The 22,500-nt window shown below is 45.2% G+C and overlaps 2 protein-coding genes across 14 annotated transcripts in view; one reads left to right on the top strand and one right to left on the bottom strand.

Annotated features, from left to right (window-relative positions):
* The window catches only part of CLPTM1L (CLPTM1 like), a 699,988-nt gene extending 695,911 nt beyond the window's left edge, over positions 1-4,077 (bottom strand). The window contains exons 1-2 of one of the 5 annotated variants that reach the window (XM_068236456.1): positions 3,827-4,073; positions 3,626-3,727 (exon numbers count right to left, since the gene is read on the bottom strand). The gene's annotated coding sequence lies outside the window, so the exon portion shown is untranslated. Of the gene's footprint in view, positions 1-3,451; positions 3,591-3,625 lie in introns of those variants that run through there. The other 4 variants (XM_068236455.1, XM_068236457.1, XM_068236460.1 and 1 more) reach the window with 4 other exon arrangements.
* TERT (telomerase reverse transcriptase) overlaps positions 3,677-22,500 on the top strand; it is a 961,487-nt gene continuing 942,663 nt past the window's right edge. For 4 of the 9 annotated variants that reach the window (XM_068236445.1, XM_068236448.1, XM_068236446.1 and 1 more), the window contains exon 1: positions 4,083-4,832. In XM_068236445.1, coding sequence (XP_068092546.1) covers positions 4,566-4,832 — 267 coding nt within the window. In that variant the 5' untranslated portion in view covers positions 4,083-4,565. Of the gene's footprint in view, positions 3,946-4,081; positions 4,833-22,500 lie in introns of those variants that run through there. The other 5 variants (XM_068236449.1, XM_068236451.1, XM_068236450.1 and 2 more) reach the window with 3 other exon arrangements.

Raw genomic sequence — 22,500 nt, forward strand, 5'->3', positions numbered from 1 at the left:
TCTAAATGAAACTATTCATCAGTCCAGAGGTGCCAGCGCTCATACGGTGTCCCTGGGTCTCGTGTCGCACACTTTATATCTTAACCACTTGGCGACCGCCTTAAGCCGATGGGCGGCGGCAAGGGCTGGGCCCAAACGACTGCAATACGTCCATCGGCGGCGGGTGTGGTTATGCGGCGATCGCGTCATTCGTGACGTGATCACCCGCCGGCGACAGGCTCCGCCCCCTCGGCCTGTAACCTGCTGGCCGTTCAGAAGCACCGGCGGGTTACTAGCTGCCTGATCGCCGCTGCCCCTATGTATAAAAGGCTTTGTAATGTATAGAAAGCCTATTATACAGGCTGCCTCCTGCCCTGGTGGTCCCAGTGTCCGAGGGACCACCAGGGCAGGCTGCAGCCACCATAGTCTGCACCCAAGCACACTGATCTCCCCCCCCCCCTTCCCTCTGATCGCCCACAGCACCCCCCAGACTCCCCCCCCCCCCCCGTCCACCCCCCAGATCACTGTTTACACCCAATCACCCCCCTAATCACCCATCAATCACTCCCTGTCACTATCTGTCAACGCTATTTTTTTTAACCCTAAACTGCCCCCTGCTACCTCCTGATCACCCCCCACCCCTCAGATTCTTCCCAGACACCCCCCCCCTGTGTACTGTATGCCTCTATCCCCCCTGTAATAACCCACTGATCACCTATCAATCACCCCCTGTCACTGCCACCCATCAATCAGCCCCTAACCTGCCCCTTGCGGGCAATCTGATCACCCACCCACCTACACCATCAGATCGCCTGCAGATCTGCCGTCAGATCACCTCCCAAGTGCATTGTTTACATCCGTTCTCTCCTCTAAACACCCACTAATTACCCATCAATCACCCCCTGTCACCACCTGTCACTGCTACCCATCAGATCAGACTCCTATCTGCCCCTAGGGCACCCAATCACCCTCAGAACGCCCTCAGACCCCCCCAGACTACCCCCCCCTGTGTACTGTATACATCTATTCTCCCCTGTAATCACCTGTCATTCACCCATCAATCACTACCTGTCACTGCCACTTATCAGATCAGACCCTAACCTGCCTCTTACGGGCATCTGATCACCCTCCCACACCATCAGATTGCCCCAGACCTACCCTCAGATCACCTCCAAAGTGCATTGTTTACATCTGTTCTGCCATCTAATCACCCACTGATCACCCATCAATCACCCATCAATCAGCCCCTGTCACTGCTACCCATCAGATTAGACCCCTATCTGCCCCTAGGGCACCCAATGACCCGCCCACACCCTCAGAACGCCCTCAGACCCCAACCCTGATCACCTCGCCAGTGCATTGCTTGCATCTATTTCCCCCCTCTAATCACACCTTGAGACATCCATCAATCACCTCCTGTCACCGCCTAGCACACCTACCCATCAGATCAGGCCCTAATTTGCCCCGTGTGGGCTCCTGATCACTCGGCCAAACCCTCTGATCCCCCTCAGACCCCTTCCGATCACCTCCCCAGTGCATTGATTGCATCTATTTTCCCCTCTAACCACCCCCTGAGACACCCATCAATCACCTCCTGTCACCCCCCTAGCGCTCCTATCCATCAGATCAGGCCCAATACAACCTGTCATCTAAGAGGCCACCCTGCTTATGACCGGTTCCACAAAATTTGCCCCCTCAAAGACCACCTCTCATCAAAATTTGCAGATGCTTATACCCCTGAACAGTCATTTTGAGACATTTGGTTTCCAGACTACTCACGGTTTTGGGCCTGTAAAAATGCCAGGGCAGTATAGGAACCCCACAACTGACCCCATTTTAGAAAAAAGACACCCCAAGGTATTCTGTTAGGTGTATGACGAGTATGTGGTACTGCCGTGCTCAGAAGAAGTAGTATAATGTGTTTTGGGGTGTATTTTTACACATAGCCATGCTGGGTGGGAGAAATCTCTCTGTAAATGGACAATTGTGTGTAAAAAAAAAAAATCAAAAATTTGTCATTTACAGAGATATTTCTCCCACCCAGCATGGATATATGTAAAAATACACCCCAAAACACATTATACTACTTCTGAGCACGGCAGTACCACATGTGTAGCACTTTTTTGCAGCCTAACTGCGCTAAGGGGCCCAAAGTCCAATGAGTACCTTTAGGATTTCACAGGTCATTTTGAGACATTTGGGTTCAAGCTTTTAAAGAAAGGATTAAAAACCATGTGAGCGACATTGCAAACTGCAATTTCAAATCTCCAATCTCCAGACACGTGCATTTGGAACATAGAGGTGATCCTAGTTTCATTAGATTTATAGGTCTAGACAGGATACACACACATCCTAGAGGTGGTGATATTGATAGAGCCCTCTTACAGTTGGAATCCCGTTGGATTTTCAACCTTAAAGAGAATCTGTATTGTTAAAATCGCACAAAAGTAAACATACCAGTGCGTTAAGGGACATCTCCTATTACCCTCTGTCACAATTTCGCCGCTCCCCGCCACATTAAAAGTGGTTAAAAACAGTTTTAAAAAGTTTGTTTATAAACAAACAAAATGGCCACCAAAACAGGAAGTAGGTTGATGTACAGTATGTCCACACATAGAAAATACATCCATACACAAGCAGGCTGTATACAGCATTCCTTTTGAATCTCAAGAGATCATTTGTGTGTTTCTTTCCCCACTGAGGGGGGAGTGCATAGCAGAACCACAACACTGAAGAACTTGGCAGCCTTCCAGACACAGGCTGACAAGTCTGACAAGGGAAACATACATTGATTTATTACAGAGACTGTGATAGTACAAAGTGCTGCAGTAAGCCAGAACACATTAGAATAGCTTTTGGAACTTGTAGGATGATAAAAAACAGGATGCAATTTTTGTTACGGAGTCTCTTTAAGGTGTGTAGATGGTACTTATCCGTTAGCCGGGCGCATCCGGCAGGTGGCGCTAATTACTATTCCCCCTCCAGGCCGACATGGATAGTAGGGAAAGATGTAACTCTGGTGGAGTTTTGTCGCCACCTACAGGATGCGCCCGGCTAATGGATAAGTACCGTGTAGATTTGCACAAAGACTGTCACTCGCAGGGATGAAGATTTGATCCCTTGAACAAGATTTTTAGGCAGAGTGCCATACAGACTGCGGTTTTCAGCAGGAGGGAAACAACAGCCTTGGGCATTACAGCATTAGTCTAGTTTAGGGGACCCAGTATGGAACCTTAGAGGGCACAGTTCTCAAATCACAGCGCAGTGAGTGTGCGTGCGTATTATTCCAACTTGGAATATATAATTCCAACTTGGAATATATATTTTATTCCAAGTTGGGTATATATTTATTATTCCAGATCGATAGATAACTAGTCACACATGATAAGATAGGCTCCATTGACAAAATACAATAACATACGACTGCTGGACTGTTCAGAAACTGAAAAAAAATCGCCATAACAAAGCACACCTCATAAACGAAGTGAATTATTATTCTCAACTTCCGAAGGCCGCACACGACTCCCGCTGCAGATAATTGTAAATTCACTCCGAGTGATTAAAACATGTTTTATGCTTCGAATCATTGCAAAAGCTATTTTGTTACCACCTACAATAAATAAAAAACACAACATAAACGTATTACCTTAAACCGTTATTTTGCATGTCTTTTTAACCTCAGACAGTCAACGAATAAGCCGGGAACACTGTCATCCGTACCCGGAAATGATATGATACGGAAGTCTATCTGCAAAATAAACAATAGAAGACGACGTTGCGTTTCAAGATCCTGCAAACAGCGCCAGAAATGCAGTCTCTAAACAGCGGACATGATTTTGAAGCTCACGATTGTGGATGTAATGCCCTTGACCAAGATGGTTGACTTCGAATGCAAAAGTGTTTCCGTTCAAGAGTCAGTGAGAATTTGCAGCGCCATCTGTTGCTATACTGAAAGACAAGGAGAAGGTTTGATAAGTTTGCAAGCGCTGTCTGTGTGTGATGTTCCTGAGATAGCTATTGTCTACAACTTAGTGATGGGTCGTTCGCGAACGAGCCGGCTCTAAGAGCCGGCTCTTTGCTGCGAACGACAAGAGCCGGCTCTCAGTTTTAAAAGAGCCGATGCCTCAGCCGCCCCACAGAGCTCTGATTTGCTCTGTAATAAAGGGCGCTGAGGCATGCTGGGAGATGTAGTCCTCATCTTCCAGCTTGTAGGAGTGTATGGGGCGGAGCAGAGCACTAGCAGGAGGGATTGCCCCATTCCGAGAAGCAGTCTGGACTTGTCATGGAGGCCGGGGCGGGGTTTTTACTCCAATTCTGAGTGGTGTCTAGTGATATGTAATGAAAAGCCGATTCAGAGCCGTAAGAGCCGGCTCTTTGATGGGAGCCGATTCTCCGAGAAGAGCCGGAATTCCCATCACTACTACAACTGAATTTATTCTTCGGTACACTATCTAGAGTGTCTAGAACAATCCAGGGCGCTACGACAGAGGCGTGTGAGCCTGTTGAGAATTCACACCTGTATTGCTATCGCATCATTGCGTTGGAGAAAGTGGTCGTAATTTATGTAAAGGGAAGTGACAGGCTTCATGATTCGTAGTAATAGTATGTACGTGCATGTTTCCAGAATGCCGATGGAATTGAAGCCTTCAAAGGTTATAGGCATTTTGCGCACGCTGTACGATGATGTGTTCGGAATCGTTGATTATTTGGAATTGTTACAAACTAACAGCATGGAAAAAACAGAAATCATACACCAAACAGACTGTGAGAAATTTCGAATGTTTTTATCTGAACTATTGGTTGGCATACGATGTAAAGCTAAGAAACTGTTCAGCCCCTTGTCCTTTTGTCAGGTAAGTTTTTAAAATGGTGTTGCACAAGCATAGCTCCCAACTGTCCCTTTTTCAGAGGGACAGTCCCTTTTTGGGAGCCCTGTCCCTCTGTCACTTTTTCCCCTTCATTTGTCCCTCTTTCAGGAGCTTGTCCCTCTTTCTGTGTAAATATATATATTTCTATACTAAAAATGTGTTTGATTTTACTCTAAACTTTATTCCCAACCTTTAAATTGATATATTACTAATTTTAAATTGTTAATATGAAGGAAAATGAACCAGGCTAGAAAGGACCAGTGTGGTTTGAATTATAAAACAACATATGTTTCTTATGAAATCTTTATGGTATGCGTGACCAGAGGTGAGGCCGGGGCATGGCTTAACCTCCCTGGCGGTAAGCCCGTGCTGAGCACGGGCTATGCCGCCGGGAGGCACCGCTCAGGCCCCGCTGGGCTGATTTGCATAATTTTTTTTTTTTTGCTGCACGCAGCTAGCACTTTGCTAGCTGCGTGCAGTGCCCGATCGCCGCCGATCCGCCGCTATACGCGTCGCCGCAGCCGCCCCCCCCGCCCCCCCTAGACCCCGTGCGCTGCCTGGCCAATCAGTGCCAGGCAGCGCCGTGGGGTGGATCGGAGTCCCCTTTGACGTCAGTGACGTCATCCCACCCCGTCGCCATGGCGACAGGGGAAGCCCTCCAGGAGATCCCGTTCTTTGAACGGGATCTCCGATCGCCGGCGGCGATCGGAGGGGCTGGGGGGATGCCGCTCAGCAGCGGCTATCATGTAGCGAGACCTCGTCTCGCTACATGAAAAAAAAAAAATAAAAAAAACGTATTTGCTGCCCCCTGGCGGATTTTGACAAACCGCCAGGAGGGTTAAGTGTCCCTTTTTCTCATCTCAAAAAGTTGGGAGGTATGCTGCAAGAACCAGATATCTATTGGTACTAAACATTATTTTTCCACTCTCTCTGATCACTGGAACTGGGTATTAAAAATGTCCAAATTACTTTTAATTCCCGGATCACATTAGCGTTTGCCAACGGAACCGGCCGTACGGATCCGTGGTCCGTTCCGCTGAACGGACGAAAAAATGCTGCAGGACCCAATTTTCTGGACCGTTTCACTAAGCGGAACGGAACTGGAAGGTTTTGCAGCATATTGGAACCAATGAAAACATCCACACACTGGCTGTAAAACGGACCATTTTCACCGGATCAAGCTGGCCTGATCCGTATGTCCGGTTCAGTAAATGAACGCTAATGTGAACCGGGCCTAAGCTCAGTTCACACTGCCAGGCAAAATATCGTGAAAATCGAGCAGTAAACAAATCTGGAAACTAAGAGCTAAGTGCCAACCTGCTTGAGTTTTCCAAAGAGCAGATTTGTTTCCCATAGAATTACATCTGCGCCAGGCACACACTGCTTCGGATGTAAATCTGAACTATCACCTCGAATGGGCAATTATGCTTGCGGTTCAATGTGAACCATGCCTGTGCTTTTTGTTCTGACCACAAAGCTATTAATGCTTTAAAATGTGACATGGAAACACATTTTGGTGCAAGAATGGACTAGTTAGGCAAAGGACATATTCAAAATATATGTAGCTGTTAAAAGTGCATAGAAATGTTATAATCTTGATTATTGCACAATAGGAGAATGGCAGGATTGGCACATGCAGTTCCTTATATAAAACAGCTTTATTGAATCCGGCTGTACATCATAGGAAATAAAAAGTTCCAATTGTGGCAAAAGTTCCTACCCAATCCTGTGCTTGGTGGGGTGAAGTGGGAGCGGTGGCTAGCCTGACGCACGTTTCGCTCGTATGGGCGTCTTCTGAGGCTCTGCGCACCTTTCAGTTATACTCTGAATACCACAAAAATTCAACCCTGAAGGATCACAGTGGTGTCTCTCCAGAAAATGGCGAGACACACACTATGCCCCTTGACCCCATTTCTAATGTTATTAGAAATTCACCAATTCTGGTTTTAAGTAGTTGTTTTGTCCTACCCACATACTGCAGCCCACATGAGCACTATGTCAGGCATACCATGTGCATGCTGCAGCAGTGTATAAATTCCCTGATATTATAATTTTTACCAGTTGTATATGAAGTCAATTGCTGCATTCTATGATCCTGCGATTCCCATGCATCAAGTACTCCATTGGTTTTTGTACCCTCCACATATGTTTTTACCAGATGTCTTAGTAAATTATCTGAACGTCAGTAAATACATTTAGGCCTCACAGGTAATGCTCCCCCCAGAATGGGATCATTCTTGAGGAAATTCCAATGCTTTCTCAAAATATTCTCTACCTGTTCATAGTGGGAATTATAATCGAACAAGACCGCAAACTGAAAAGCATCGTTTTTTTCTATTATCCTCTAATAATGCCTTCCTATCCATTCTCATAACTTCCTCCCAGTGGTGTAACTAGAAATCACTGGACCCCCCTGTAAAACTTTGGATGGGGCCCCCTTCCCTCTCGCCGCTTTGGTCTCATTTCCCCCCCCCCCCCCCAAAAAAAAATCCCTTTAAAGAGAGTCTGAAGCGAGAATAAATCTCGCTTCAGACCTCCTAAATAGCAGGGGCATTTGTGCCCCTGCTAAAACACCGCTATCCCTCGGCTGCACGAGGGTCCCTGTCCTCCCAAATCCCCTCCGTAATGCGGGGGATCGCTTCCACATTGGGGTAGGGCTAACCGCCGCAGCCCTGCCCCACGCGCGTCTGTCAGCGCGTATCTCCGCCTCTCCCCCGCCCCTCTCAGTCTTCCTTCACTGAGAGGGGCGGGGGAGAGGCGGCGATGCGCCGCTGATAGAAGCGACTGGAGGCAGGGCTGCAGCCGTTAGCCCTGCCTCCAGGAGCGACCAAATGCACGACCAAGTCGTGCTGGGGAGGGTTTGAGGGTGAAGGGACCCCCTTTGTGCGGCGCGATAGCGGCGATTTAGCAGGGGCACACGTGCCCCTGCTAACTTTGAGCTCTGAAGCGAGATTTATTCTCGCTTCAGAGTCTCTTTAACCACTTGAGGATCATAGTGCTAAAGACCAGACCGTTTTTTGTTAAATGTGCCACTGCAGCTTTAACCACCCTGGCGTTTTTTTTTGGTTTTTTTTGCGGCTCTTGGCCGTGGGTGGGGTTTTTTTTCACCTAATTTTTTTTTTTTTTTAATCATGTAGCTAGCCTAGCGCTAGCTACATGATTCCCCCATCCCTGCGCTATCCATCACACCCCTCCAAACGCCGCCATCGATCATACCTAACAGGAAATCCCTCTCGGAACGGGATTTCCTGTTAGGGCTTCCCTCGTCGCCATGGTGACGATCGAAATGACGTCAGGGGGAGTCCCGATCCACCCCATAGCGCAGCCTGGCAGTGATTGGCCAGGCTGCGCTCTGGGTCTGGGGGCGGCCCTCTTTCGCGGCGCGTAGTGGTGGATTGGCGGCGAGCAAATAAAACACGCAGCTGGCAAAGTGCGTGTTTAAAAATAAAAAATGTAAAAAACGACCCACCAGGGGCTGAGATATCCAGCCTGGCGGTACTGGACGAGGTGAGCTAGTCCATACCGCCGGAGAGGTTAAGGGCTCACTGCAGGGCCGCACAACTCGGCACACAAGTTATCCAGCCCCCCCTTTTCTCCTCACCAAACAGTGCTTTCTGTTGGTGGGGTCTGATCGCTCCCCAATTTTTTATTTTTTTTTGCAAACATTTGTGTCTTTATTTTTCTAATAAATTTATTTTTTCCCGGATCGTCACTCGGACAGCACCCCTGGATGAGACTTGTCTCCCTCCCCACCGTGGACAGGAACTGAAAAACAACAATTTGCATAAGCGACAGGCAGCCTGCTATATAAGCTACTTGCTGCTATACTTCAGTATAGTTTCCTGTCCCGGACGGAGCGGAGGGAGAGGTCTCCAGGGTGCCATCCATGTCAGTCGGCAGGGGCAGCGTGTAGCAGGACTCCCAATAGAGCTGAGCAGTGATTAGTGGGGAGTCCTGCAGCGTATGGGAGGCTTCTCCGAGAAAGGCAGCGGTGTTATGCGCGCAGGCGCGCGCATGAAGAGGTCACTTCCGGTTTACCCGGAAGTAATCACGCGCTGGCGTCCCACGTGATCTGAGGTCTGCAGAGCGGCAGGGCCGCGGCGGTAAGAGGCGAATCAGCGAAACAGCTGATTCTAATTACAACTCAAAGACGCCGGGCTAATTATGCGGCAGGGGCCGCGGCGGTGAGAGTAATCAGCTTCGGCTGATCAATCAAGGTATGTGAGACTGATTAGCATAATTTATGCGGCATGGGCGGCATTAAGTGTTGTCAGCTGGGTCTGTTTATGGGTATTTATTTGGAGGTGAGTCCATGGTTCAGATGTTGCTGGTAATCATGGAGGACGCTTCAGGTTCAGCTCCTTTGCAGTCTGCTAAGTCTGGACAAGACCCCTCTCTGGCAAGTAGATGTGGTATCTGAAATACTCCTGCTTGTTACTATTATATACTTTGAAACCTCTAGTAATGGTTGTTCCTTGTTTGTGTTTTTTTTTATAGCCTAAAAAACATGACAAGTCGGACAAATCTGATAAAAGTGAAAAAACTGACAGCTGCTGCTCAAACCAGTCAGCATGGTTCAAACAGGTCTGAGAAGAAATGTGCAATTTGTAACAATCGTTTTTCTTCATCCTCCTCTAAGAAGTTATGTCAGAACTGTACAGAAAAGGTTGTTAAAGATGAATCGCCTGTCATATTTAAAGATTTAATGGGCTGGATGAGATCTGAGATGTCTTCAGCAATTAAAGAGATTAAAGACTGCCATTGCTTCCAATTCTATTGTTCCTTCTGATGTTCCAGGAACTAGTGGAAATATGGACACAATGCCTGCAGTTGTTATTCCGGCATCCCCTGTTTTGACTTTATCTCAGCCGGGGCCCTCTGGATCTAAACGTAGAAGAGAGAGTGAGATGGAGGGTTCTGAATTATCTGAGGGAGAGATTTCTGAATGAGATCAGCCATCAGATATGGAAGAGGAGGTCTGTAATGCTGACAGATCAAAATTTGCTTTCTCAACGGATTTAATGAAAGATTTATTGGGGGCTATGTATGATACAATGGGTATCAAGACAGAGAAAAGATCTTTGACACCTTTGGATGAGATGTACAAAACTTTGACGGACCCTCAGCCTCAGTTTATCCTAGTTCATTCCACCCTAAAGGGTATGATTAAGAAAGAATGGGATAACCCTGAGAAGCGAGGCTTCTGGCCTAGATCCTTGTCCAATCATTACCCTTTTTCTCCTGAAGATCAGGGGTTTTGGGGTCCTCCGCCTAGGTTGGATTCGTCCTTTTTAGTGGGTGTGAAAGAAAACGGATTTATTATTTGAGGATTTTGGTAATCTGAAAGACCCAATCGACAAAAAGATGGACAACCTTCTGCGTAGAGCATGGGAATCCTCTTCCTTGACATTCAAGCCTGCGGTAGCTTCCACGGCAGTGAGTAGATCATTAAAGACATGGCTATTAGAAATACAGAATAAAATTGCTTCCGGGGTTCCTCGAGAAGAAATTCTTAATGACTTTCCTTAAGTTTTAAATGCCTCTAATTATATGGTGGATGCATCAGACGACACTGTTTGGCTTACGGCCATAACAACTGCCTTAGTTAACTCAGCTAGAAGGGGCATATGGGTTAAAACTTGGAATGGTGATAATTCCTCAAAAGCAAAATTGTGTGACATACCATGCGAAGGCGGGCTGCTTTTTGGATCCAAATTAGATAATACACTAGATAGAACATCAGATAGAAAGAAAAACTTTCCAGAAAAGAAAAGACCATTCCAGTATAAGTGGCCATTTCGTCCCTCTAACAGGTCTGAGCAAGATTCCAAATCCTCCAAGGGTATACGTTGGGCTCCATACAGACCACAGAAGTCAAAACCCAACTTCAATCCTGCCAAAAGGCAGCATAAGCAATGACGCAAGGATTCCAGTGGGGGGAGGGAGAGTTGCAAACTTTTTAGAAGTATGGCAGCCTCGATTCACAAGTCAGTGGTTGCTAAAGATTGTATCAGAGGGGTACCGGATCGAGTTCAATCATCAGCCTCCTCTGAGGTTTTGCATTACTCCCCAAACACAAGATCAAAGAAAGTGTCGGGCATTAAAGAAAGTGTCGGGCATTACAAAACGAGGTCCTTTCTCTACTGAAAAAGGGGGTAATAATATATGTACCAAGTTGTAAGAGAGAAAAAGGGTTCTATTCTCCAGTGCTTCTGGTGAAAAAGCCACAGGGGTCCTACCGGTTCATCTTAAACCTGAAGAAGTTAAATCTAAATGTAAAATACAGAAAATTCAGGATGTACAATATAAGATCTGTGATTCATCTCTTGCAGAAAGACGATTTTCTTGCCTCACTAGATCTAAAGGATGCATACCTTCACCTGCCCATCCATCCGTCATCTCAACAGTATCTAAGATTTGCGGTCCATATGGAGGAAGAGGTAAGACATTTTCAGTTTATTGCTCTTCCTTTTGGACTTTCCTTTGCCCCTTGGCTGTTTACCAAGGTTATGTCTGAAGTTCTAGCGGAGCTTAGACTAAGGAAAGTTAATATCCTCGGATATTTAGATGATTTTTTGATTTGGGGACCTTCAGCGGAAGGGGTAAGATTACAGACAGAGTCAACGTTAGACTATCTTCAGCAGTTGGGTTGGCTTATTAATTGGGAGAAATCTTCCCTAGTTCCAGCCCAGGTCATAGAATTTCTAGGTTTTAACATTGATACTAGGAAAGAGAAGATCTTCATGCCTGATAGAAAAATTACTGCAATTCTAAACGCTATTTTTTCCTTTCAGAATGCAAGGACAATATCACTGAGGAAAGCAATGGCAGTACTCGGGTTTCTAACAGCCTCATTTCCAGCAGTACAGTGGGGACAATTCCACGCAAGGGTTCTGCAGTTATGGATACTCAGATCATGGAACAGAAGCCTCACGGTATTGGACAAGAGGATCCCTATCCCTCACAGCATAAAGGTGTCTCTTCTTTGGTGGCAGGATCAAGTTCATCTTTCGACAGGTCGTTTATGGAATTACCCGGAACAAAGGATAATTACAACAGATGTCAGTTTATGGGCTTGGGGAGCACATTTGGATGTTCTTCTGGCCCAGGGACAGTGGTCTGTACAGATCAGCTCAAGGTCATCAAACAGCAGAGAACTAGAAGCAGTGTGGAGGGCACTACTACACTTCAGGGATCAGATCAAAGGAACGCATGTGACGATAAAGACCGACATCAGGGCGGTAGTAGCATTCTTAAACAGACAGGGAGGCACGAAGAGTCAGATGTTATGGAATCAAACATCAAAAATTATGTTTTGGTCATAAAACAATGTCAAATCATTACAGGCACGTCATCTAAAGGGGACATCGATCCAGGTGGCGTATTATCTAAGCAGGGAGAAGCTGGACCAGAACGAATGGTCGCTCAATCCGAAGGTTTTTCAGATGATAATTTCACAATGGGGATGTCCAGAACTGGATCTATTCACCAGGAAGAAATGTCAAATTTTGTGCCCTGTATCAGGAGGACTCTTCTTGGGCAGTGGATGCGTTCTCAGTCAGTTGGGAGAGCATGATGCTTTATGCTTTTCCGCCAATTCCATTACTTTCAAGAGTATTGAAGAAGATCATTCAGGACAGAGCAAGAGTCATATTGATTGCTGCAATGTGGCCCAAACGTCCATGGTTCACATTACTTCAGTCTCTAGCGATATCGGAGCCAATAATCCTCCCACTGACTCAGGACTTGTTATCCCAGGGCCCAGTGTTGCATCCAGATCTGAGTCTACTTCACCTATCAGCCTGGAACCTGAGTGGGAAATACTGAAATCCAAGGGGTTCTCAGATGATCTATCAGAGACATTACTCAATAGTAGAAAGAGGGTAACTCGGGTAATTTACCAGAAGGCATGGAGAGTCTTTAAAGAGACTCCGTAACAAAAATTGCATCCTGTTTTTTATCATCCTACAAGTTCCAAAAGCTATTCTAATGTGTTCTGGCTTACTGCAGCACGTTCTACTATCACCATCTCTGTAATAAATCAACTTCTCTCTCTCTTGTCAGACTTGTCAGCCTGTGTCTGGAAGGCTGCCAAGTTCTTCAGTGTTGTGGTTCTGTGATGCATCTCCCCCCTCCTGGCCCCTCTCTGCACACTGCCTGTGTATTATTTAGATTAGGGCAGCTTCTCTTTTCTCTCTTATCTTTTACAAGCTGGATAAATCCTCCTCTGAGCTGGTTGGGCTTTCACATACTGAGGAATTATAGACAAGGGCAAAGCTGTTTGCAGGAAGAAAAGAGCAGCCTGAAACTTCAGTGCATGAGAGATGCAGGGGGAAAGAAACACACAAATCATCTCTTGAGATTCAAAAGGAAGGGTGTATACAGCCTGCTTGTGTATGGATGTATTTTCTATGTGTGGACAAACAGTTAGTTTTTAGTGTTGTTTGTGTAAATTGTAATGTAAAAAATATGTAGATGTAGTTTTACTATTTGTCCACAAGATAGCCACCTTCATTTTTGTTATCCCTCCTTGTACTTCTCGCTAAGCTGAAGTACAAGGGGGATGCAATTTTTTTTTTCCGGGCAGAAGAACTGAAGCCTCTTGTGAGCGCTTCCGTTTTTCTGCGGAGGACAGGGATCGGTGATCGGGAACCATGTTCCTGTTCACTGATCCCAGGGCTACCGGGGGACACCATGGGGGCGCACCCGCAATCGCACCGGAGCGCAGCACAGCAGCCGCCCGGATATGAGCTTCACGTCTGGGCGGCCGAAATGGTTAAAGCGGATCCGAGATGAAAAACTATAACAAGTAACTTGTCTATATAGCTTATCTAAAGTTTTTAGATAGTTCACACCACATATCTAGCTGCAAACCCCTTCAACAGTTTATGATTATTTATTCCTGTGATACAATGAGGGCAGCCATGTTCTGTTTGTCACATTGTCACAGGCTGAGGGCTGGAGATGCTATCAAGCTTGCCTCTGTGTAAATTCAGCCCCCTCCCTCCTCCCCTCTGCCTCTGAAATCAATGGCTAGTAACCACCTCCTCCTGCCCAGACTGAGCTCCCATAAGGCTTTGCTACAGTGCCAATGCACAAAAGGAGCTTTGGGCGAGGCTTGTTTAGTTTATAGGGAATTACAATATTAAAACAAAACAAAATAAGTATTTGGCTTGAGGAATGCCCTATAAACTACAGGATCTTCTCAAAAAAATAGCATATTGTGATAAAGTAAATTATTTTCTGTAATGTACTGATACACATTAGACTTTCATATATTTTAGATTCAAATACACACAACTGAAGTAGTTCAAGCCTTTTTTTTGTTTTTATATTGATGATTTTGGCATACAGCTCATGAAAACCCAAAATTCCCATCTCAAAAAATTAGCATATTTCATCCGACCAATAAAAGAAAAGTGTTTTTTAAAACAAAAGTCAACCTTCAAATAATTATGTTCAGTTATGCACTCAATACTTGGTCGGGAATCCTTTTGCAGAAATGACTGCTTCAATGCGGCGTGGCATGGAGGCAATCAGCCTGTGGCACTGCTCAGGTGCTATGGAGGCCCAGGATGCTTCGATAACGGCCTTAAGCTCATCCAGAGTGGTGGGTCTTGCGCGTCTCAACTTTCTCTTCACAATACCCCACAGATTCTCTATGGGGTTCAGGTCAGGAGAATTGGCAGGCCAATTGAGCGCAGTAATACCATGGTCAGTAAAACATTTACCAGTGGTTTTGGCACTGTGAGCAGGTGCCAGGTCATGCTGAAAAATTAAATCTTCATCTCCATAAAGCTTTTCCTGACCACATAGAGAATCTGTTGGATATTGTGGAGAGAAAGTTGAGAGGCGCAAGACCCAACACTCTGGATGAGCTTAAAGGAATACTATCGATACCCAAGTGTTCTAAAATGACAATGTACAAATAATGTCTAAGGAGCTGTGTAAACATTTTCCTACTTTTCATGTTAAATATCAGAGGCAAAAGCTGTAATGTATTGAGGGTAGGATTTGCTATATTGGGACAAATCAATTGCAGAAGGGGTGTCTGCTTCAATGCACAGCCAGAGTTGCATATCAGACTACAGAAAGCAAATATCAAACATATCAAACTCTGAAAGCAAAAACAATATGAAAAAGCTGTGACAATTAGTTACATTTCTTCTGCTCTCTTCAGACACTTCAGTCAGAAACAGAGCTCCCAACAGCTGCAGCTCCTGTGTCCTGTCTCTCTCTGTCACACACAGAGCTACACATAGAGTTAACTGTTCAAGTGTTAGGGGAATTTCCCCTCTCCTCATGGCTTAGTCAGCCGTCCGTTTTGGCGTCAGTAAACTTTGAATGTATTTTGCTAACAGTAAACAAAGAAGTTGCTACTAAAATGTATACACCAGTACTTAGCAGCACTTCCCAAACAATTCCTGTGTCAATTGAAAAAAATATGTGAATCGATAGTATTCCTTTAAGGCCGCTATCGAAGCATTCTAGGCCTCCATAACACCTGAGCAGCGCCACAGGCTGATTGCCTCCATGCCACACCGCATTAAAGCAGTAATTTCTGCAAAAGGATTCCCGACCAAGTATTGAGTGCATAACTGAACATAATTATTTGAAGGTTGACTTTTTTTTGTTTTAAAAACACCTTTCTTTTATTGGTCGGAAGAAATATGCTATTTTTTTTAGATAAGAAATGTGGGTTTTCATGAGCTGTATGCCAAAATCATCAATATTAAAAGAATAAAAGGCTTGAACTACTTCAGTTGTGTGTATTTGAATCTAAAATATAGGAAAGTCTAATGTTTATCAGTACATTACAGGGAATAATGAACTTTATCACAATATGCTAATTTTTTTAGAAGATCCTGTATATGAAAGGAACATGATTATGCAATGAGTAATAGTTTATCTTGGATCCACTTTAATATACATTCCAATTGTTCATTTGCTTTGAGCATAATTATAACGCCTTTTTGATCACTTTCTCCACTTTTTGGGATTTAGGGGATTACTTTTCACTTTATTCACACTCAATGGATCCAGGTCCCCCAGCTTCCATGACAGATTACATTTTCGAATCCAAGTGGTCTGTTATACAGCCTATAGGGTTACTTAGATAATTATGGAGGTGAGGCTTTTGTGATACTATGTATTTTCCCACATTTTACCGTTGTGGTGGTTGTTCATGTTTTCATGTGATGTTTTAAATGGTTTTAACATGTGTTATAGTATTCGATAAACTTTTGCATTGATTTATATATGGTGGTGCAGCCGTATAATTGACAGGATTTCTGTTTCTTCTACTATTTAGGTACACTTTAACCAGTTAATGGCAGACTGACTTATTAAAACGTCCTGTTTGAGGCTGTTAACGGCAACAGGACAGTCGATCGCTCCCGCCACTGCTCCGCACGTGCACGTTGTTCCCGCCACAGTTACCTGGCTGGTCTCCATGTTCTGTAATCACAATGCCTGGAATGAATGGACGTGACAGTAAAATGTAAAAAAATAAAAAATAAATAAATAATAAATAAAAAGTGAACACTTCCTAAACACATACAGGCGCATGCATACACATACACTTATACACGATATTAATAAAATTAATAACTTACACTTCCAAAGCCCCCTCCTCCCCCCCCCCCCCCCCCCACACCAAAAAAAAAAGAGTACAAATAAAAAAAACTTGAAAAAAAAATCATAAATGGCTGCTTTAGGGAATCAACAGTTATATTTTACGAGGGAATATTACTATAACTTTACTACATAGGGGCTTGTAATTATGGACCGGACAGAAAAAACAAAATAAAACAGAAAAATAACACCTATATTTCCACATAATATATTGTTGCCATACATTGTGATAGGGACATAATTTAAACGTTTTAATAATGGGGACAGCTGGGCAAACAAAATGTGTGTGTTTTAACCACAGGAGAACGTTTAATTTTAAACTATAATGGCCGAAAACTGAGAAATATTGAATTTTTTCCATTATTTTCTTAGAATTCCTGTTAAAACGCATTTATAATAAATTCTTAGCAAAATGTACTACACACAGAAAGCCTAATTGGTGGCGAAAAAAATGAGGTATAGATCATTTTGTTGTGATAAGTAGTAATAGAGTTATTAGGCAATAAACGGGAGGAGCACTGACAGGTGAAAATTGCTCTGCTCCGTTAGGGTAAAAACCACTTGGGGGTGAACTGGTTAAAGGATACAAGTACCGGTACCTAAATGTCCATCTAAAATGGTGGCTACGCTCGTGTGTACAGATGTCCTCATCCTTACCACTCCTCCCGTTTACAGCCACCCCCCTCCATTTGTATGAAAAAAGAACCTGCTGGTTGCGTGAGTCACCTAATTCGCACACAACTGAGCGTACGCAGGCCTGATGGCACACCTCCTTGACTACACTTCTATGGCTGGGAGCTTTCTGCACATGTGCATGTATGAGGCTTGCGGAGACATGTGGAGAGTGTTCCCAGCCACAGGGACGCACTCTAAGAGGTTTGCCCCTGGGCCTGCGCATGTGCGGTGGTGCTCAACTTGGGTGTCTCATTCAAATGGAGGGGCGGCAGGGGTATGTGGGAGGAGCGGGAAGAATCAGAATCACTTTATTTCGCCAAGTGACAACGGGGGTTGTACCCGGAATTATTTTTGGCACATACAGGGTCGGTGATGGTACAGCAAAACGCAAGCAGTAATGTACATTACATTTAGTAGTGAGTACACCGTGCATGGAACATAATACTTAGTTACATGGTGGAAGCTCCCGAGGAGACATCCAGTGCTATGTGAGTGGAGCGCTACCTTCTCTGCAGCGCTTAACAGCTCAGCAGCTAATTGGATGCCCCCCAGGATTCTGGGAAAAGCAGCGAAGAGAGATATAGAGAATAGAAGCTTACAAGTGGACCCAGGAGAAGGAGGGGATAATCCGCTGCCGTATAGGCACTCAAACGCTTCTGCAGCGATACTTGAATCAGATGCCCCCCCAGTCCAACCCTGGGGAAGAGAGAGAGATGCAAGAGAAGATGCAAGAGAAAAGGAAGGAAGATGAGGTGAGAGAGAAAGTGAGGACAGAGCAGCGAGAGAGGAGGAGAGGAGAGAGATAGTCCTTGGGCATTGCTGCAGCTGTCTAGTGGCCTGGTCAAAAAGTCCCAATGGTTGTCCGTGCAGCTGATGTACAACAATGGGGCTGCAGGCACAGTGGTGGTGGAGTGTAGGATATCGGGTACCTTGTTGACCCTGTGGTGGAGAGGCTCTGTCAGCAGTGTAGGAGAGCATGGGTCTAATGGCTGCTGGGGCAGTGTGATGCTGGCGTCCCGAGGTTGCTACAGTGTCTGGTGGCTGAAAGGGCAGCATGGCCAGTGACCTGATGGCTGGTGCGGTCCTCACTCAGATCCAGGAGCTATCCATGGCTGAGGCTCCACGTGGCTTTGGTTGGCTGGAGAGCGGCGGCAGAGAAGCTGCGTGGGTTGTCTCCCGGGGCTCCATGCTGCTCTGATTGGCGGCTCCTGCTGCAGCTGTCGCCTCCCTCCATGTGCCATCCTGATCTCCTCAGCAGCGGTTCAGCATCAGCTGATCGCGGTGGCCGTAACAGCCGAGAGCGGCGTCATCTGTGCAGGCCATGTACCATAGGCCCGCACCACGTGGAACACTGACCTCTGGGTCGGCAGCTCTCCCTTGAGCCTGCGGTCACTGAAGCCTCTGTCGTGGCGGTGCCTGAAGGGGCTGGCTCGGGGCAGCAGTCAGGCAGCGACGACGGTGCCAGTGCCTGTGTGAAGCCGGGCGCACCCGACCAGCAGGGTGGCCGGTGGCCTGTACAGCCTCGTCCTCCGTGGCTGGAACGTGCTGGGGGCCATCAATGCAGTGATGGGATCGGCGCAGGTGGTGTAGCTGATGGTCCGGGGCAGTGGCGGCAGATCAACGCTGCTTCTCCATGCCTACGCACCACGCAAACAGCTGATCCTCTCGCCGCCGTCATATGCCGCAATCCGTGGCTGAACCAGAGCCAGGCCGGCAGTGCCCATGTCCTCCGCCTCCTACCTCAGCAAGAGGAGGAAACACAGAGGTGAGTGGAGGAGAGAGAGAGATTAAAAAAGGCCGGAGCCCTGTGGCCGAGACGTCCGAGTCCGGCGCCATGTTGAAAAGGATGAGCATATCTGCATACACATTTCATGTAGTGGCTATAGCCACCATTAAAGTGTACAGCAGCTCTAGTATCCTTTAAATGTTCACATAGAGCACCCCTGGCTCTGCCTCACAATTTGTCAACACAAAACAAAAAACTAAGTAATATACTCACACACACACATACACACAATGATCCAGGAAGCTCAACCAGAATAAATCATACATGCTAGGGCTGAATATCACCCCACAAATGAAACCACAAATAACTACAAAGTTCAATTTTCCATGGGCCAAACTGAAAGTACAGTATCTAGGCATTAATTTAACAGCAAATAGAGCTGACCTCTTAAATCAGAATTATGTACCCCTAATCACTTCAATCAGAAATGATTGTACGTCTTTAGATAAATCCCACTTCTCGTGGACTGGCAGAATTGCCGCATTTAAGATGTTTATCTTACTCAAAATCCTATATCTTTTCAGAACGCTACCTATCCCACTACCGCGATCATATTTTAAAGATATATCTAAGATAATGAAAAACTTCATATGGTCGGGGAGGAAATCTAGATCCCCAATATCAATAGTACATACCTCCAGGAGACAAGGGGGGCTGGGAGTTCCCAACATAGAACTTTATTATTACTCATAATTTAGAATTTGACAATGCATGGTGGTCCAATAATGAGAAGAAAAGATGGGTCACCCTAGAGCAAAACATTGTACTTACACTTCTAAGAAATATACTATGTAGAAGGCTCTTAGGGCTCAAACCACCCAAAACAGAATACCCTACTGTACAGGCAACATTAAAGTCGTGGGAGTATTTCCTGACATTTCCTCCACTATATTCACAACCATTCAAACCACGCATACCTATTTCAGAAACCCAAAACATTGACAACTTGAATATTCATCATCTTGAAATTATAAGAATTCATTATTTGAATGACTTCTACTCTGGGGGGAAACGTACCTCATTACATGACATGCAACAGAAATATCACATACCCACAACTACAATGTTTGTTTGTCTTCGGGTGCTGTCTTTTTTAAGAACTACAAAAATTAAAATCCCAGAGCTGAACGCTAAGATACTCACCATGTTAAACGCAAAGGTACCGCAAAGAGGAGCAATTGTTCTATGGTACCAGAATCAAAACCACATGCAAATTTCCCCATTAACTAAATTTGCCAGGACTTGGTCAGTAGATCTAAATTCACAAATCACTGCAGAGCACCTAATTCTAGCAAATAAAATGGTTCTCAGTCTTTCTAAATGTTTTTCACATTTTTCAAAATTGTTACTAAATGGTGCACAACCCCCAAAAAACGTGCTTCTTATCAACCAAACTCGTCACCCCTATGTTGGCGGTGTCTAGCTACCACTGGTACCTTGTACCATATGGTATGGGATTGCCCATCTGTTTCTGCATTATGGAAAGAAACAGAAACATATATAAAGACACACCATATGACAAACTTCCATCTAACACCTAAATTAGCTGTCCTATCCTTGGGGCTTGAACAACTCTAGTAAACTTCCTATCTGCCACCTTCTTATGGCTACACGCCATGTGATTGTAAGTAACTGGAAATCACCTGAACCATTAATTTTCCAGCAAGTACTATCACTTTACAAAAGTAATATGATCATGGAAAACTACATCAGATGTAGAATCCCCAATAACTCAGCGGTATCAGGTTTAGAGGTGTATATCCTTGCTGATTAAGAAACAAATAACACACATTGGCCATTCTGGACACACTAACCACATCTCTACACTTTGAAGCAGGAGTAAATGGAACTTTATTTTTCCTTCTTTAGTTTGAAGTTTAGTTTAGAAGTTTTATATTGTAGAGTTAAGAGTTAGAGTTAAGAATAAGATTTTTCTATGAAGAAGCGACTTAATCTATTTTATAGCTTATTCACTAGAGGAAGGAATCCTCTTCTTTCTCTTCCTCTCTACCAGATATTTCAGATTTTCCAGACCAGACATGATGGAGACACTGTATTATTGTACATAATAAATCATACAGGTAGACAAAAGGACTCAGAGTGAGGCGGCTGTTTCCGCGTCAAACATGGCGGCACAACGCGGAGAAACCGCCGCATGGGCAGAGCGGTGGCTTCCGCATTGGAGGCGGCAGATTGCACGCAGGGCAAAGCAGCTGACATTGCGGCCGGACGCGGGGAAACCGCCGCTCGCTTGGAGAGCGGGGTGGCGGTCACCGCGCCTGAGTCAAGGGTTACATTGCAAGACATGTCTGGTGTACCTAGGACTGCTAGTCAACATAGGTTCAGAAGGACGCGCGTGCGCTGAGCGGCAGAGCTTATATGACAGCCAGAAAAGGGTCAGCTGACCAGGCGGGTCAGCTGACAATTTCACTACCTGCCATTGGTCCAGCACTTAGGGGAGGCGCTGGAGAGCGCTTTACTATATATACTGGGTGCTGGTCATTCTCTGGTTGTCTGCCGTTGCGATCACAACGTGGTAGCACTCAGACCTTGTCTGTATCTGTGTTCTAGCATAGTTTCCAAAGGTGTTGACATCAAGAAGTTCACACCTTAGCATTAGGAACATTGAATTGTATTATTTGTTATGACCTTCTGCCTGCCTGACTATTCCTCTGAACTCTGATCCTGTACCTTGCTATTTCTGATATCCTGTTGCCAACCTCTGCTCGTTCCTGGACTCTGTATTTGCCTCCTGATTCTGTACTGTGCCATTCTGATACTCCGTTGCCAAACCCTGTCTGTTCATTGGATTCCGTATCTGCCTCCTGAATCTGTACCTTATCTGTCTGTGTGTTAACGACCAGGCTTGCCGACCTCGACAACTGGCCTTACTGTTAGAGGCAGTTCCCAGACCTGTTTGTGACACCCTCCCTCTCGGGTGTCACTCACGCTCTGTCCTTCCTACTCTCTGCCTAGCTCCTCCCTCCAGGAGAGTCTAGGCCATAGGAAGGAACATACTTCTGGAGAAGTACTTAAAGTATACTGTTGCATCTAACACTCACTTGTTCTATCTGGTGTCCAGAGGTTAGTAGATATATCTGATTATCGGTGATAGTGCAGATGACCAATAATCGGGTATATTCTGTATTTCTGGTGAGACTGCAGTTCACCGGTAATCAGATCCTCTCTGTGTTACACCGATCGTTACAATATACTTATGTAGCTTTATCTTTGACAAGTATCACTGTTCAAGCTAATTTTCTCTATAGTCATTAGATATATATTGAGGTAATTTGATTGGTAGGTCTATGACCACTGCGCCAATCAATCAGAGTAACTGATGGGATTTGTGAATCCTCAACCAGCCGAGTATAAAAGGTAGTGGTTGGGATCTCATTAATCACGCAGTATGAGCAATAAGACATATCAAGGCTATTTGACGAGAGGTTTACTGCATATCTCTTCTCGAGTCTATTTAAAAATGTTAAAGGTACGATTACCTACGGGAATAATTGTATTTCATGTATATGTTTGGTGCTTCTCATGCAAAAGGTTTAT

The sequence above is a fragment of the Hyperolius riggenbachi genome, chromosome 5 (genome assembly GCF_040937935.1).
Source record: "Hyperolius riggenbachi isolate aHypRig1 chromosome 5, aHypRig1.pri, whole genome shotgun sequence".
Lineage (NCBI taxonomy): Eukaryota > Metazoa > Chordata > Amphibia > Anura > Hyperoliidae > Hyperolius > Hyperolius riggenbachi.